The following is a 19,162-nucleotide window of genomic DNA, read 5'->3' as shown; positions in this document are numbered from 1 at the left end:
ATGGGATGGAAATGCGAAGCTAATCCTCTGTTTTCTCGAACAGCACGTTTTAGAAAATAGCATGGTGTGGCACCATTCCCCATATTATAAGGCCCGTAGTTTAGTCGAAGAGCAATTCGGAGAAGTTGTATAGGATACGGTGTAAACACTCTGCACGATTAGTAAACGTAAATAATATGGTGGACCGTTAAAATGACATATTGTGTAGCTTTATTTCCAGAAATTAAAGGCATTACTACACTTGCTTTTATACTTCAACATGTATGTTATCCAGACAAAAGAACTGATAATAATTATAACTCAAAAGTATATGATACTGGGAATTGAAAGTGAAATATAAATACTACTTCTAAAAGCAGAACATGTATTTCATGTTTTAGTCCAGAAAGTTTCAAAGGTGGTACGCTAAAACAGCTCTAAAACTAAAAAAAAATTCAGAGTCCAGTTTTACAGATTTGGACACGCCATGGACAATTGGACATGCTAGATTACGATATGACAAGTAAATGCTAGATTACGAAACATCAGTTTTAAACGTCACGATGAGCCATATATACTGTGATGAATTATTTGATATGGGCGAAGGGTAGGGTTACCATATTTCTGTGACACAAATTCCGGACACTCTTTAGCGCCCACTAGAGCATTTCAAAATGAGTTATGACGTCACACTGGCAAAGCTTTGCTCATAGACCAGAGCTGGTCACGATCCGGTTCAGGAGTATGTGGCTGTGTAACCGGAACTGAAACCACATTTTCAGCCCCTTCCCACCCAAATAAACAATGATTTTGAGCCCACCATGCAGGGTAATCGATGCAACATCGGGTGGGGGGGCTTGTCGCATTCTTTTTCTATACTATCTTCTTTACTTTCATTCAGTGTGCAACTGTGCATGCCTCCTCTTTACATCGCCTAGGCCAAGGTGGGTGTCAGATTCCATAGACTACTCCTTGTCGCTTCGACATCTTCCTGTCTTTTCATTGTATCGCATTTTTGTGGTGTATTGAACTGATAAAATTGCTAATAAACCAATGATGATGATGATGAACCTGCTTTCCATATGCATCTGGTCGTTAAATTTTTTGAATGAACTCTATCAATAATATTGGTTGTTCCATATATTACTATATAGTTACTACTCTCCGCCCACATGATCAGAGTTAGCGGTAGCCTAGAGATGTTGGAGGATGATGAGTCCGAAAATACAGGGAGCGTAATCGTACATCGGTAAGTCATGTTCACGTCCCACCGATAAGATTGTTTATCAGCCTTATGCTGGTGCACACCACGGAGCGTTATAAACACCCCACGTCCAGTTTTTCCAACCTTTCATGGTAGCGACTCCATTTCCAATTTGAAAATGTTCCGTGACCCGGATCAAAATTTGACTGGACCTTTGGCCCAGACTTACGAGCTATTTTGGAAGCTGATTACGTTCAACATATTCGCGAACACAAGAATGAAGGCAAACGACCGCCAAGTTTGGAACGACTATATATCATTGAATAAAATATTTAACATTTATAAACGGCCTTAACGATATCTAGGAATATACAGTTCTCCCATAATTGTGATTACAATTAGGCTTATTCCAATAAATGAAGGTTGTTTTTATGTATATTTTATTGCACTTATTGTGAGGGTGGTAGTCCCCATACGAAAATCAATATGTGTGGTAGTAAATCCCGCGCAGCACGAAGAAAAATATCATGCATCGGCATAAATATTCCCAAAAATAAAGTTTTCATGTTAATTTACGAAAAAATTATGAGCCTACGACAAGTCTTCAAAATTCCGGACATTTGGCATATTTTAAAAATTCCTCCCGGACGCTAGGTTGAACAGTGAAATTCCGGACATGTCCGGGAAATTCCGGACGTATGGCAACCCTAGCGAAGGGCGACAATGTGCTGTGAACGGAACCACTCCAACCCTCTACCTAAATTATATTCATCACCTATACTTTCGGGAAATCATACATATGGTCTGGTCACTCCGTATCCAACCAACACTGCGCGCGAAGCGTGACGAAAATTCTGGACTTTACTAAACTTTTATGAAAATTAAATGTTGATACTCCGTGAAAACAGCCCCGAAATTCCTCGGGCTATCTTCCTCATTGGAAGATTGAACTACTTCTACTTGACAAACTGAAAATAGCAAAAAGTAAGTAAGTAGATCACAAAATATTACGAAGTAGAAGTAGCGAAAATCAGATCTAGTTGAGTAAGTACCAAAAGTAGAGGAAAACTACTTATTGAGTACTTCGAAAAAGTAGAAGTACTTCGTTACTGACCACCTCTGTGAAAAATACACTAAAATATATTATTCCTTTTAAGCGGCCCAAAAAAGATGACAGTTGAACCACGTCAAAAATAATTTGATATTTGTAAAGCCTGTGTCATAGTTCTTGGTGACAATGCTGTTGATCGAAGTTACGTTTCGATGAACATGAACATGTGTAGTGTGCAAATTTGCGCTACGGGTCTTGTATTCCAGTACACAAATCGTTGCTCTCCGCCCATGGGACGACTCAAGTTATGACTTGAATGAAGCAATATTTTCGAGTTTGGCATCAAGTCTTGTAGTAAGCAGCATGGCGCCTCTATCTCGCGAAGCTGGATGCAGCCGCACAACGCACATGACATCTAGGATGAGGCATATGTGTATGCGTACTGTATAGCTTCAACATTCTATTGTGCCTTTTTTCGGCTCAAGATCAGGTTTGTAATAAGTCCAGTCGCAATCAGGATATTATTTTCATCATCTCAAAACACCACAAAACTGCGATAACAGTGAAAAGATGGGTAGGTGTCGAATCGACTTGTAGTAGCCTTTGAAATCAGACACCCATCTTGGCCTAGGCCAGTGGTTCCCGACTTGGGCGATATCTGGGGGGGGGGGCGAAATGGTAGAATGTATTGTGAGATATATTTAATTAGGAAGGTCAAAAAATACGCGTTAAGACGGCTTATTCTGCATATGACACGAAAAGTCAACTCAACGGAAAGTAGACCCGCAAACCGGTTTCCGACCACCTACTCTGTCAGATGATCCTTTTTTCAGTCAATTCGTCAGCGATCAGAGTTGGGTAAATAAATTTCCCGCATACATGCCCTCTTTTTCGGATCCGAAAATATTGGGTGCGAAAATTGATGTCGAACTTGACACGGGGACGAGGATTCGAAAAATGTTGGCAACCACTGGCCTAGGCCAAGTGGAGAAGACGAGGCAGATACACTGAATGAAAAGTAAAGCAGAGAATATAAAAGGCAAGCGTCGACATGAGGTAGCCTAGCATGTGGCGGGAGGGTGGGATCGATATGCTAGGTCGTGGTCCGGTATAATCTTGAGGGGTGACGAGTAGCCTATTCAAGACCTGTAGCTGTTGTAAAGTAGGGTCACCATACATCCTCCTCTAGGAGGATTTGTCCTCATTTTTCAGGTTTATGAAAACGTCCTCCGAGGACGCTTAAATGCGAAAGTGATGACAATTTTTCATTTTATTTTTTATTCAACTCACCAAATTTTACAGCAAAAATTGCGAAATCGGCTGTTTTCACTTTTGATAAACAGTGTCCTCCTATCCCGATTCCAAAATATGGTAACCTTATGTAGAGCTGGTTTATTGAATGCTCTGAAGCAGTGCTTTTCACCGTTTTTGGGCACCATTCGCACTTTTTTTGCAATATAAATTTTATTCGCACAAACCAACTGAAAATTGTTGTACAAAGAGATCGCATTTGAAGGTTGATGTTCGTGTGGCTGGCAGATTGTGTGACTGCAAATTTGAAATGTTACAACGAGTTCCGATCTCAAGCACAGGCTAGAACTCATTTAGTAGAATCAGGTGGAACGTTGTCCTGGGGCAGTGGTTCTCAACCTTTTTGACCTCGCGGCACACTTTGACAATGAAAAATAGTTCGCGGCACACTAGCACAGGGGTTCTGAACTATTTTGGCTTACGGCACAGGCAAACTACCAGAATGCGTATAGCAGCAACCATAGTCTTACAGAGGTGGTCACTGACGAAGTGCTTCTACCTTTTCGGAGCACATAAGTAGGCTTTTCTCTGCTTGAGTTTTCTTTTATTTCTGCCGACATGTCACAAATACGTCTACGAATGGTATCATTCGACATGGGAATCGTTTTCAATTCTTCCCAAACATTTTTTTACAATTTTATTGCAGGCCGGAAGAAGAACTTTCTCCGCTTCCGTGTTAGGTTTTGAATTATCAACTATTATCTCTGTAACCACATAACTGGCCTGCTGAGATCTCGTTTGAACTTCAGGCTGAGCTTGATTTCATAAGATTGGCTTGACACTAAAGTCTGCCCACCACCGAATTGTCGTTGTCGATGTAATTAACCGTCGCTCCGAAGAGTCCAATCACGATCGCAACTAACAAATACAAAGGCGTAGAGGTGTATTATATATGGATGGCAAACGCATTTCCACGCAGATCGTGTAATAGCACCTTTGAGGACAGCATAGTGTTACTGGCAGCCACCCGCAGTTCAATTGAAGTTCCAATAAACCGGGATTATAAACCTCAGCGGCGGGTAAATTTGTAACTGATATAATTTGATCAATTTACTGCACTGGCACGCTACCTAACAATCGCCATGTAAATCGCTCTGTTGGCAATTCTAATTTGTAAACGTGAACAGCACCTCCAAATGAGTTCATTTCTCGGTGGTGAGAATGCTTTCCTAGGTGTTGGAGGTTTATGTAGGCTCCTACTAGTCCCCTGATCTGCAAAAGCAGTGTCTTACAAAAAGTGGGCCGTACAATAAGTAATATCGGTATGGGGTAAAATGATCGTCGATGACGAAGACATGGCAAGAATACGAGTAGAAATAGAAATAAAAATTAAGTCATCAACCTGCGTCATGTCCCTGTTCTGCCTCCGGTTCTGGTGGGGATGACAAGTAATAGGTGAACACTTCGGCAACACCTCAATATCACGGTCCAATTGCCCAAGTTTAGTTATCACCGTCCTAAATGCTACTATGTGTGGGCACTGGGCAAACTAGCGTATCACACCCATTGACGATGGATGCCCCAGTCTGATTCATGGCAGTGCTGTAGCAAGTTACGAAGCGTCGCAGCTTTATTAGATTCTCCGTCCCTATACGCTGCTGTGTTCAGAGCGTCTTTTACAATAAAAAGCCCAGAGAGAGACCCAATCCATGACCTAATGCATTAATGCTGGGGATGTCAGATTGAGATACTAAATTGAGATACCGTAACTACGCTCGCCTCGACATCCTTATATCTGTTCACTGCATCGGATTGTGCAACGCGTGTCTTGATCGGGTAAATTCAATAATAAAAAAACAATGACACACTCAAAATTTGGATTTTTCTTATACTTGGACATATTTTACCACATTTGCTCGCGGCACACCTGAGCAGTCCAATTGGCACACTAGTGTGCCGCGGCACAGCGGTTGAGAACCACTGTCCTGGGGAATGGACATCAGTCGGATTATAGAATGTAAACGTTTACATTCTGTAGTCGGATTCTGCCTTGTGCGCAGGATCACTGCGCAGTTTCGAAAGACATCACTGATGCGTGACCACCGCGAAAATACAAACATTGAGCGGAAGCTGTCTACCTAGTACCTACTCAGATTTTGACGGGGACAGGTTGACTCGAACTACCGTGTAAGTGTATCACCTATCGCCAAGTATTATGGGACTCTCAGAATAGGGGTCATGTTAGTGAGATATCATAACTGATGTCATCGAGTACCTTGCAACCTTGTTATTCAGCTACAAGCCACGCTATAAGCTTATACTGCTTGTTTCTAACCAATTTTTTATACTTTCTTTAACCTACTACGACTACCGTATTGTAATCGATTGTCCTGAGTTTTGAGTATGGTTACGAATAGACCTTTGCTACACCAATACCAAGGCATTTGACAAATCTAGAAGACTTGTTCTGAGGTACTTGAACGTTATCCCCCGGTTGCCCTACTGGAATCTCGGTACGTTTTGCCTAATATAACATGTGAGCAGCGACGATTTTCCAAGTTGAAGTAACTTGATGAAAAAATAAAACCAAGTGTGAGCACAGGACACCGATTCCATACAGGCTGGTTATCATAGCCTATGCCCTATATAGTTATTGACAGGTCATTGGAGCCATCATTCATAGGCAACATTAAGCGTCTATGGCTTTTCTGGCTTCAAAATACCATACCGTTATACAAGTTATGCATGACAATATCTAGATCTGTAGACCACGAGGAAAGGGTGTGATTGTAAGCTTGGGATTTGACTCAAATGTTTGGTGCTAGAAACTACTTGATGAATCTCGAACTTAACTTCAGTTAATTACCGTATGTAATAGAGTTGACATTAGCTCTATTCTTCTCAAATGTTGTTTAGCAGTTCAACAATATCTGTTGACTACAGGTCGTGTGTAAAGCCAGCGCAAGCAACGCAGCTTGATTACATATAACGCACAAGAGTTATACTTCCATGTTAGGTATATTATATTGTACAAATACCAAACGATTCAACTAATACTACTGTGTACAGTATTACTTTGTAGCAAACAGGACAGTAATTCTTCAATTACAAAATTAAGCCATAGCAAGGACTGAAGTATGTATTTTCACTCGATGAAAGTACATCAGCTACCACCGTGTTAAATTAGCTCATTCTCGATTGTTTCTGCGTGAATAATCAACTTGTGTTAAATTGCACAGCGTTCTGTTTAATTGCATATTGAAGTTCTGTACCTCCAAGAAGCTCTTTAATTGCATCGTAACCAACCGATATAAATTGCAAGCCTGGTGTTCAAACGAAGTGGTGAATTTTCTGAATCAACATGATTTATTTGTATTGTACTGCACTTGAACCGTTGTGCCCTGCCATCCTTTTCAGTAATCAACTTGCTTATTGGATGCAATCTATTCTTTTAGCTTTTATACTCTGTTTAACTTTGACGATACTGTATTAATATTTGTTATTTTGTGTTGCTGCGAAATATTCATCACAGCCGTATTGCACACGAGCATCCAAGATGCCTCGCAAAAGCGAAGTGATGCAAATGGATCTGCAGCGTGAGTTTTCAACCACGATGACCACGTTGAAGGACATATGGGATGAATTAGGAATGCCTGATGAGCAGGTTTGTGCGTACTCCTATAGTACCCTGATTGATTGTCATATAATGGTAAACGTCAGTAGTAATAGTAAACGTCAGACTGCTGATCAAGTACAGCTTGGAAGACTGAACAACCAGCATGTGTATGTGTACAATTGCTTATCGTGAACCCCAGCGTTGATGTTACCCGTGATCAACTGTCACCCAGGCTCAACTTAATGTAGAGCCTACCGATGTTACTTAATCTGGTCGCCAGCGGCCCCAGGGTGGCGATTTGGATTTTGTAGAGGGCGGAAACGCTCGGGGGCGGTATGGGGGGCACTGAAGGAAAATGTTGTCGCAGTAGAAGGTGCAGTAGGGTCATATGATTATATAGTAGCCTAGAACAACAGTTCTATATGTCCCTGAGTTCTCATTGCAAATTTGCATTCGACAGAATATGTTAAATCACAAAAATTTTCACCACATTCGGCGAAAAATATATGCCTACTGTGTTTTGAACATTTCCATGAATGCTGTGGTTTATTATAATTCATGGAAATTGAATTGTGCGTACTTTTATATTGCCAATACTCCATTAAAATACTCCTGTCACGCTACTTGGGTTATTTTCCGCTAAATGTTTCGAACTAGGTATTTTATCCCGTAGCGCACAGGGTGTCAAAATTTAAGAGACTCTGAACCACTTTCAAGGGTGAGAGCCCTCTGTACATTAAAGATGCTTAGAAGCTTTTTGGTGGTGATAATGATGAACTGAATATAATTGTTCTTGATACAAAATTAAACTTTCAGAATATTTCTTCATCGTATCATAAAGGATGATAGTGTTCAGTGTTGTGACCCACATCACATGATGACATGAACATTATATAATATGGATTGTGTTGTTTGGAATAAATTCATGTCAAGTTAATAACTGGTTGCAGTACTGAACTCAATGTGAGAAAAGATCACTATCTCAAGCTAGTCCAGTGTTGGGATGATTCGAGTCATGACTTGACTCAAGTCACACTCAAGTCTACTTTTTCGTATGACTTGACTCGACGCTTCAGAAATGTGGATTGACTCGTGACTCGGAGCAAAATTTACGAGTCGATTTCAAGTCATCAATAAGTAAATGGTGTCGACTAAATCACTGTATCATGCGTACGTTCGGATTATTCGCGATACGCCGGTGACACTTGTGAGAGCATTCAGTAATTCACTTATTGCACGTTTCACTGGTTCTCCATTGTTACATCACAAATAAATTGACCGCAAACAAAATGATCACAGCTTACCTTGCCGTAGTAGTGTAGTAGATTAATAGAAATGTATCTCTGGTTCTTATCCGACTCGGCGCTTATATTGAACAGTGCTCACCTTTACCAACCCTCCTGTATGATTTATATCGAATGAATATACTTAATGCGTTTATATTCTCATGTATGTGTAGATGGGTAGTGTATTGTACCATATCAATTTGTTTAAACTTCTCGAAGCTTCGTATTCGATCCTCTATTTTGGCTGATAATAACAGACGGTAGCATGTAGCTAGTTATTGACGTATTATATTGGCAGTTCTATGTGTGTGTGTGTGCGATACATCGCCCTTTTGCTTGTATATTCAACTTTATATTCGTTATTTCTTTCAAGCTAAATAGTCAATTAATCTCTCGTTCACGCAGCTGGCAAAATGTTATGACTTTGAATCATCACTTACACTTCGAAAATTCAATTTGACTTGAATTGTGACTTGACTTGAGTCACCTCCAAAAATGGAGTGACTTGACTTGACTTGACTCGTGACTCAAAGGTAGTGACTTGACCCCAACACTGATCTAGTCACAGAAGGCAAGAAAACAAACGCAATACAATTTTCGACCTGTATTGCCAGTCGCAGAGGTGTGCACCCGGCTCAAACCAGATGGTATGAGCCCTTTCCCGATAGTGGTTATAACTTATAGCAGGGGTTCTCAACTTCCCTTGTACAACGGGCCGCATTTTTACAAATAAAGACGCTGCGGGCCGCAGAATATTATTATCATGTAGCCTATTTGCGGGCTACTATTAAATTCAAGCTACAATAGCCTATTTACCAGTCGTATTCTGGCATTTAGTACATTTTCATGCATTCAGGGGCATTAATGGACACTGTCCATTGGACAGCGTTCGTAAGTTCACAGTGGCTGTTTTTTTTGTGAGAATATGTATCTTCCAGCGGCGCAAGTAAATCCCCATATGGAGCCTGCATTGCATTCGTTTCCAAGTAGGTATATGCACCCCAAACCCTTCCAACAGAGAACTGAACTCCCTGTTTCAATGCGTGAGTGAGCAAGTATGAAATTTCAGCCACTCGTTCGTTACAGAGGCCATTATCATGACTTTCAGCTCTCAGTGATATGAGAAGAAGTCTGTTGTTCGGGGTCATTTCTGAGCAAACCAATCCACCCTTCTCCTTTCCTTCCATGGCTGATGGAGCCCTGCACCAATAGTTACAGGAGTCAGCTTTGTAAATTAGTTTTTCGCATTTCCTCTGCAAATATGTCTACTCTGATAAAATGCATCCAGATAATTAGCTATGCCATGTCTGTGAAGTCGGTGTATTCGTCCAATGCTAGGCTAAAGTAGTCTACGCGGCAACGTGGTTCAGAAATGCGATAAAAGATCTACTGGCATCGCTGTTACTCTTCTGGTCACGGTTGAATCACACAACTGTAGCTTCGAAATTTGTCAGGTCATGATGTCCTCGCTGCTAAGTTCGGGAAACGGCGAATATTCGCACAGTATCTTGAAGTCTTATTGAAATCACACCTTCTCTAGCAGATTCTTTTGGTTTAACTATATTCTGAGCAATTTTGAACAATGCGTCTGTAATGTCGCTGCCAATTTTAACAATGCCAGAAATATGAATTGCTGGGCTTGCCACCAAGCTAGCATCGTTTTTTCTATAAGATCAGGCGATATGTGAAACGCCAGAAAAACAGGCGTGGTTCAGGCGTGGTATCATTTTAAGCTTCGACGCTTCGTTACGACAAAACGCTGTTCTTTGACAAATGTGACACATCGGTTTTCCATTTATATCTGGGGAAGCAAATTCATGGCTCCACGCTGAGTTACAAACCCAGCTTTCGACGTTCTCGTTCCTATAGTACTTATTTCTGCTCAAGCCACTCACGGTGTGTGAAACACTTTTTGAAAGTGTTCTACGCAGCGGGATTATCTTGAAGCAGAGTGCAGCCTAATACCGATTCAAAACAATATCAATCTAAACTTCAGCAAAGGCCTATATCATGATACCAGAACACATCAAAGAATGAGTTATCAAACGAAACAGAGACAGTGCGATAAGAAAGCTAAGTAGCTAAATTAATATGTAACAATTCGATGCCAGTAGTAATTGCTTCCGTAATGAAAGATGTCGCGGGCCGCAAAAGAAACGTCTGCGGGCCGCATGCGGCCCGCGGGCCGCGGGTTGAGAACCCCTGACTTATAGCAATCTTAATTTGCTCCCGAGTATATCACATACAATTATTACAGTGATAATTTGTTGAATTGTGCTCGGGTGCAGTTCAAGCTATTTTCAGCAATGAAGTCCCAACCCGAAAAGACCGACGGGACTTCGAACTCCTGCCCCTTGTTTTTATTAGACATTAAAATATGGGGGGGGGCAGACCTAAGCAATTTTCAAAAAGGGGCGCTTCAGGAAAAAAGGGTTTGAACCACTGGCCTATACCAACCAAGATATCCAGAAATGAAACTAGACAGTGACCTATACAATGTTAGATTACAAGTTAATTTTATGTGGTGTTCGTCCACTTGGTATTTTGAGCCCCACTCAACTCTTCCATTTTGAGTGCACCTATTAATTAAATGCATGTACTCTTGCAGATTGAAGCCAGAGGGAATACGGTCAGGCTACACATCCGTACGCTGCTGTCGGAAATGGTCAGAGAAGAAACGCAATTGAAGGAGAGAATGCTTGAAAGCATTTATAAATATAAAACCGACATTTCTGAGCTCTGTGAAAAACTATCTTTGCCGGTATTTAAAATCGATGAGTCCGAAATGACTGTCATGCAACGAGAAAAGACTTTAAGGTATCGAGGAAGTGTACTTGCAAAATCGCTATGTTTTCAGTTTTCACTCATTACATGATTTCAGTCAGAAGTATATTATATTTCTGCTGGGTTTTACTTACCCAGTAGCCAATATTTTTCCCCTGTCAGGCTTGGCTTGAAGCTAGCAACTCCTAATTTGTTAATTTAATATTGTGCTTTCCGTACTGGCTCAGGTTTACTGTGATTCAAGTGTAATGAATGCTTTTCACTTGAAAGTAGGCTATACAGCAGTCACTTTAACCTAAAAAAAGTCCTTGATAGCGATCCATATTTAGTGTAACGTTTCAGGTGCTGCGATACATGTCTTGAGTTTTTCACTGTTAATTAAAGTCTGTTTCTCACAGAACACATTTAACCAAGCTAAAGACTGTTAAAGCTCATAGGATTGAGGAACTTAAGGCGCTGCAAGAAGTCCAGCAAGAAATGTGCGATCAATTAAGTGCTATCCCACATTACTTCGCAAGAAACGCAATTCCCAGTGAAAATCAGCTGATCGAGTTGCGAGTAGGCACATTACATTGTCTTTTGCTGTGAATTTCACTATGGCAAACCTCGTCCTGTTCCACAGCAACACATTTCGTCGCTGAAAGAGGAAAAACGGATGCGGCATGAGGATTACAAATCGAAAAAATCACAGATCATCTGCTTATATGATGAATTGCAACTACTACCGGAGACTTCCTTTGCGTTGGTATGCCCATTTTTTGTGCTGAAGGCATTTGGCCGTAGAAACGAAGCCAAGGTGGCTGGTCACAATTGATACTTCTACTAATGTATGGGTTAATGTTTGGGTTAGGCATATATTTCGAGTGTTGCATGCTCACCTGTTGTAGGCTATTTCACTCTGTGCCATGCTCAAATGTCGGGCAACCTATTTATGTATATATGTATACATAGGCGCTGAACTCTAATTTTCCCTAGGTATGCGGGATCGATGACGTCACAAAATGATGACGTCATAATGCGTCAGAATTGACAATTGAGTCGACTCGCAAGCGTTCAATATCACCTGTCACTTGTATATGGTGACAAAGTTACGATAGTATTAAGCAGGCGCGCAGCCAGCCGGCCGCTTGCTGAATTGATTTCAAATTTACCAAGGTAGAGTCAGTTTATTATGGTTAAGTACATGCAGCAATGCCGATAATACATCGATCGAATCAGCATCCTTGTGTAACGGACTCGCACGTAATACTCGACACTACTACTACGACACATCACGCTACTATAAGATTACTCGCGAGTCCGACTATGCAGTCAATTAGAGAGCTCGCAATATCCCGCAACATATTCGCCAACACGCGCGCCGACAATCAGGAGATTTCAATCACTCGCCTCGAGAACAAACGAATACGTATCTTTGGCAACGGCTAATAAATTAAAGTTACAGGAAATATTCTCACAAATGGAAAGTCTGTGCTGGACTCTATATCTTAGTCACTGTGATTTCAGGGTAGTCAGAAGTTTCGATATCAAGAGCCTGCAAGACATTTTCTGATCGGTCTGTTTTAGTATTAGTATTAGCGTTAATCAAAATCAATTACGCCGCTGTATGTTCACGATCAGTTTTCAATCAATTCCGTCCATGTTCAATGTCTGAGCCAGTCTGACATCACAATAACAGAAAACGCGATATTTCCGGCCGGCGCATCAGATATTATATTCCGACACAGCAGGAGATGACAATCGCCACATCTCGCCCAATAGAAATTGACATCTTTAGTAATTCAAACCTTGAGACACATCTTCTGATGGTTATGTTTATGTATTAGCGGAAATCAAGTACGCACGTGTTGCGGACATTCGATGTCATTCAGTTTCGCGATGTCAATCTTTAATCACAATCGAGAGCCAAAGCATTCTAGGCACGAGACGCGATAGTTAGGCTAGCGATGATATATTTCGTAACAGGCCTATTGCACACGCAATTGTGTAGGCCAACGATGGTATAGTGCGCACCGGGCATATCCCTGATGCGATTCTTCAAGCCAGCGGAACTAGGCTTGATGGAGGCGCGATAAATCAGGCCAACGACGATTGCAGAGCGCACGGCAATCAATGACTTCGCAATCATCTCAGCGCGAGATCGCGTTGCGTTACATTGTGCACAAACGATTCTCGCTAATTGAAAACACACTTCTCGTTAATTGGCCTTGGCCACGCACAACACTGATAAAATACGACTTACTGAATTCGAACGGAATATAAGCGTCAGAATGGTCATTTCAAATGGACGGGTTTTGCTACGCACCTGAATGTATTGCTGCTGATTTGCTTAGGTGTTCAGCAGCAGTACGAAATACATTGCTCAATTCTAAATCGATCAGCCGAATTCTGGGTATGCCGCATACCCAAAAAAATTCCTAGGTATGCGCGGCATACCTAGCATACCTGAGTTCAGCGCCTATGTATGTATATTAAGGTGGGCCTAGTTAAAAAACCTTTTCATATTTTACTGGCTAGTTGATAAAATTGTTACGTTGCCTAAAACACAACGCACATCAAATTAGGCTCAATTCCAACCCATAGAGGAGAAGTCATTGTATATGTAATTGTGTATGACTGGACTTCAACAAGCGTTCCAGTATTCTGCTTTGTTTGCAGGACTTGATTAACGAAATGGAAGACTCATTTTCGTTAACCAAAACCTCGATGGAGAATCTGACGCATCTTTACGAAGAGTTGTCAAAGAGACGTCACGACCGGCAGCTCATTGTCGACGGGTTGTGGTCTCAAATAACGTTCCTATGGGACAGACTAGAAATCGACGACGCCGCCAGGAGGTCACTTCGGGAGACTTGCAAAGGGATAAGATCTAGTGATGTAGAAGCTCTGAGGAAGGTTGGTAATTGTTTCCTTCGCGTTTTTCTCACAGTGTTAAATTCAAGGGGCTCGAAGTAGTCAATGTTGCTACTCAAGCTAAAGTAACATTTTGATTTTCTACTTGATTTCAAGCAAGGTTGTGATGACTCGAGTCATGACTCGACTTGTGTATGGCTCGAACCAAGTCAGATGACTCAAGACTAGGATGGCCAAGACAGTCATTCCATTGTAACTTCGAAGAATAGTAAAGTCACCACGTTATTGGTTTCGTTTATCAATCCTCATACTCAAAACTGAACATCGAACACAATGACTTTAGCTCGTACTGGAGTCGCAACACAACGACTCTGGATGCGTGTATATTTAGCGTTCAATTCTTGCTACTTTTGAAATTGCAAAACGTATCTTCGCGACTAACGTGAAATGACCACAGATCCTACAATATTTGAAAATATATTCAGATACTGTGATACAAAGGGTGTTTTATGTCGCTCTTTGCCATTTCACTCATAAGGGATGCAGAGTTATCTCTAAACTACTTTTACATAACGAATTCCAAGGTGTGAAAGTGAAACAACCACTCAAGTAAGTAGTGTAAGTAGGCAAAAGCTACTTGCGTACCCTGAATAAGTTGAAGTACTTTGTTAGACCTATTGGTCGATCACTTCTTTCGATTTCAGGAACTTGGCAATCTAGAGTTGCTGAAGCAGGCAAGCTTGAAAAAACTCACAGAACGCTGTCGTACGGACATCGCCACTCTGTGGGATAAGTGTTTTTACAACAAAGATCAACGGCACCGGTTTTCGCCTGCTTACGACGAAGAGTATACGGAAGATCTTTTAAATCGTCACGAAGAAGAGCTAGCTAGACTGCATGTAAGTGTGCGCGACGCTGGAGGTTCCTTCCCTCGCGATCATCGATCGAATGCGTTGCTTTTGGCAGGCGTATTTCGAAGAACACAAAGTCATGTTCACTGATGTTCGTAAGTGGCAGTCGCTCTTCAACAGGATGTTGGAATTGGAGTCAAAGGCAAGCGATATCAACCGGTGAGAATATTTCCCAGCTTTTTTGGCCTACCATGGACCAGTGTCAAAATCGGGTTACTGATATATTAATGCAATGGTTCTCAAACTTTTTGACTTCGGCACGCTAACGAATTTATAAAACACTGCGGCACACATACAAGAAAGATGCATTTAGAAAGTGACTTACGTCATAATGCAATGGCTATGCTTGTTTATACAACTGAAACGAGGTTGCATTGATGACAATTCGCTGTTAATTCCAAGCAATCTCTCTCGTGTATAGTTTTTAATTTCAATAAATCAATGTTCACATAGTCATCATGAAGATCGAAATGGCAATAGAATTCAGATTGATTTTGTACCTTTTATATGGTATAGGATTTTAAACGGGTCAGTCAAAGCTCGTTTTAAAAAACGGGGTGTTTCATTAATCAATAAGCTGTTCTTCTGCGTAAGTGACCTACAAAACCTGAGAAATAATATTGCCGTGCACTATGAAGTCCAGGCGGTGTGGTCACTTTTTTCGGAGGTATTTTTTGGTTTACGAGTTGATTAATTAGGATCGTGAAACGGATGAAGAGTTTTTCGACACACAGCAGCCCCTTGGTAACTATTTGTCGCTCAAATAAACATCATTTTCATTTTACGCTCGGTTAAACGTTTATCGGATTAGAAGGCTTTATTTTCTCAGTCACAATTGGTTAAGAATCCATTTTCTTTCATTTTTCAGGTATGCTAACCGAGGCGGGAATTTATTGCAAGAGGAGAAAGAACGTAAAAGGCTTTGCAAGCAACTGCCCAAGATCGAGAATGAACTGTTCCAAGAAATTGACAAGTCAGTATCACTATCTGTAATACCATACCGTAATAAATTCGATTTTCGTGGTGTTTCCACTTTTGTGTAAGTGCAAGGCGAGTGCTTTGTACACGATTTATGCTGCTGTTGAAGGGACAGTGGACTTGTCTACCCTAAAACCCTGCTCACCTAGCTGGCAGTTGCTGTATCTGCTGAAATGGTTTGCTACTCTTAGAGGTGGTCAGTATCAAAGTATACTTTTTCTCAGTAGTCGAGTAGGTTTTGCCTTTTAGTTATTTTTCAGACTAATTTAACTCCTTTTAACAGTTTTTTAGGTGAAACTAATTTCATTTACATTTTGGATCTTGTAAAGTAAAAAGCAGTGGGGGCTTGTTTGCTCAACTTTAACGAGTGAACAACTAAGGTAGTCCCTGTATCAGAAAAACTAAATATATATTTGTAGTTGTGTCATTTGGCGTTGATCGCGAATATGCACCATCCAATTTCGAAAATTGCCACCGCTGATTAACTGCTAAAAGTATGTGGACCCCCGGCCAAATCTGCTTTTTAAAAGTGATTGATTGCTTATCATGACTTCTTCGTCTATTACCACCTGAAGTAGTTTTGACATGTTTTAGAAATCATTTCTTCTACTTGTACTTCTGCCGCCTGATTACCATTGTTAAGTATTTTAACTACTCTAGTTTGTGATGTACTCCTACAAGTTTATGATAGGCTCAAACTGATTTCCAAAGGTGGGAGGATGAGAATGGGGGACAAAAGTTTCTTGTCGAAGGAACGGAATTTCGTGACTACGTCCACTGCCAATGGGAGGCGTTCGAGTTGAGGAAGGAAAACGAGAAAATGCAGAGACAGGAGAGGAAAAGACAGGTACTTCGAGACTCCCATATTGCAAAAACGCACCGCTCTGCTAATTTGACTGTTAGGAAATGGAATCGGAGATGACGTATGGCAGCGCGCCAAAGACCCCGACAAAACGGAGATTTATCGGGACTTCAACCCTACTGAAGACTCCGGACAATAAGAAGTCGCGTAAGTTAGCAGACTGCACGAGTCGAAGTGTGCTGTCCGCCAACAGATTCAACATCAATAGAACTGCTGCAACGTGCATGTCACCAGGTATATTTTGGTCGTTTGTCGATGTTTATTACGTATTTCAATGCCATACCAAAAATCGGCATTGTAGATTACAATTAGGATACTGACTACTGAAGCAAATAAGGTCATCAACCTATTTTAGATCAATATTGCGGTCTCATAGCCGTCAGCTTTCCAAATGCTACTAAAAATCCGAATGTCCTAATGTTTGTTATGTCATGGCCTCCCTGAGCAGTCAAATCAGCATCCCATTTGTCAAGCACTGAGCTCCTGGGCTCTAGCTCATTGTAGCAAACCATATTGCTTGAATGTCTCCTGCTTTATACCTACCAATCTCCTGTGCACACACCGCTGCCACTGACACTGTACTCGAGTCCTAGCCGAGTAAGTCTCATCAATGCATTACAATGCAATTTTTTTAACGAATCAAAAGAAATACTGAGAAGAGGTATGGGCTCGTAATGGACAGTCTATTAAACGAAAGACCAAAGTATGTGATGTTTTCTCACCCCCACTAGTGTGTGCTGTGTGATTTATTGCACCTGGTGTCAACTGCAAACTCAGTTTACTTTTTTGTTTATATTGTGTGCGTATGAATGCAGCGTCTCTGTATGATTTGAGCTACTATGACGTAATGTATGCCGGTGTCAAATTGGTAACTGTGTATGTTTTGCGTAGGAAAACCACCTTACGGCAGGTCTAACCCCGTTACGCCAAAGAGAAAGCTGCCGCTGCACAAGAAGACTATCTGCAGTGCTAGCGAAAGCTGTTCAATCAAAAGCGCTCCTTCGTCGGCACAAAAGCCAACCATGCTCAGTACAACGGTTGTATCATCCAACACTGCGTCATCTGCACAGTCCGCTCCGCTTCACGAGCTTGACCCCTCGCGGTATCAAGATTTCGCTTCGGGTATCGAGCATAAAGTAAAGCAGAACAAAGTAGTCAGGAGCAGTGCCATACATAAGTAAATGCATGGCACTCGAAGTGTGAGCAGTTTGTTACACTGAAACGCCTGCGAAATGATATCACGCTGTAGGAATTGGGTCTGTTCTTCTCTGTATCTGATTTTTCATTGACTTGGTCAACGCTCTTCGTCGCTCGTTTGTGTGAATACCCGACAATTTCAAAAGACTTATAGCTGACGGTGTTTTTTTCTTGTATATATCATTGTCTTAGTTCTGATGTGATGTCACTTACTGCCCTTTTGCAGCTGCCCGTGCTGGTGTATCTACATGTCAATACAAACATAAATTGGATAATATTGGTGTCACTGTGTCTTCCGAGGGGCGTGAGTAACACAGTTGTGTACACTCTGTCAGGGATATCTAAAACTAGTTGTGGTTGATTCGCACTTCGGCAAAACCATGCTGAAAAATATCTGGTGTGTAGTCTCGTTGCAGTATTTGACACTGACATGGCATGAAATCGGTCTGGTGGAGGGATACAAGCTCATTTCATTGCAGTAAAAGTAGCGGATCTTGAGCAGTATTGAGTACAATTGATACAGTAATCGAGTATTATGAGACTACTGAAATATCCACCGCAATTGTCTCGCAGTCTGATGGCCTTGGTGAAATTGCTCTTACCTGAGTTATATTGCGGATTGCCAATGTTTGTATGATTTAGGACATACTTTAAGTCAGGGACATACAAACCTTCGACCTTTTTAGTAGCGAACTAAATATCGATAACATATTAAAATGCAGGGTTGTAACCAAGTCACATGGCTCCGAGTCATGGTATTATGACTCGCGTCCAAATCATTCTGTTGACTGCTCAGTTTCCAGTGTTGTTAGACCCACCTCTTATAACTCTGTTCGCTGACATCGAATGGTTCGAAAATATGATATACTAATTTTCCTCACTTCAACAGTTTCTGGTCACATTTTCAAGTACCAGTACCGATAGACGAAATCCCGATAGTGTGGTTACTTAATTATTCTTCAAAATAACAATGAAATGTCAGTCTTGACCATCTGAGTCTCGATTCACTTCCGTATTTTGAGAAAATGACTAGAGTCATTACAACCCTGGCTAGCTTCATCCGTAAAGTTCTATATAGCTACAGGTTATTGAACAAGTCTTATAAAATATCTGTATAATTCTGCTTATTCATGATTTTGTCCCTCATCAACGCCGTCTTTGAATTTGGTTCAAATGTATCGGACTAACCA

The 19,162-nt window shown here is 41.2% G+C and overlaps 1 protein-coding gene across 2 annotated transcripts; it reads left to right on the top strand.

The window, feature by feature from the left end:
* Window positions 1-6,918: 6,918 nt before the first annotated feature.
* LOC145446267 (protein regulator of cytokinesis 1-like) lies at window positions 6,919-18,247 on the top strand. 2 transcript variants are annotated; one of them, XM_080324515.1, is made up of 11 exons: window positions 6,919-7,149; window positions 10,996-11,204; window positions 11,570-11,729; window positions 11,794-11,916; window positions 13,830-14,066; window positions 14,729-14,923; window positions 14,991-15,094; window positions 15,804-15,908; window positions 16,625-16,760; window positions 16,817-16,922; window positions 17,667-18,247. In XM_080324515.1, the coding sequence occupies exons 1-11, from the start codon at window positions 7,042-7,044 to the stop codon at window positions 17,954-17,956; spliced, it is 1,773 nt and encodes a 590-aa protein (XP_080180641.1). In that variant the 5' UTR covers window positions 6,919-7,041; the 3' UTR covers window positions 17,957-18,247. The 2 variants fall into 2 exon arrangements, with proteins under 2 accessions (XP_080180641.1, XP_080180640.1); XM_080324514.1 differs by having other exon boundaries at window positions 16,817-17,009.
* Window positions 18,248-19,162: the final 915 nt, after the last annotated feature.

Source organism: Botryllus schlosseri, chromosome 9, assembly GCF_051294905.1.
Source record: "Botryllus schlosseri isolate E-star chromosome 9, Bs_hap1, whole genome shotgun sequence".
Classification (NCBI taxonomy): Eukaryota; Metazoa; Chordata; class Ascidiacea; order Stolidobranchia; family Styelidae; genus Botryllus; species Botryllus schlosseri.
The sequence above is the reverse complement of the archived record's forward strand: the minus strand, read 5'-3'. Positions and strand labels throughout refer to the sequence as shown.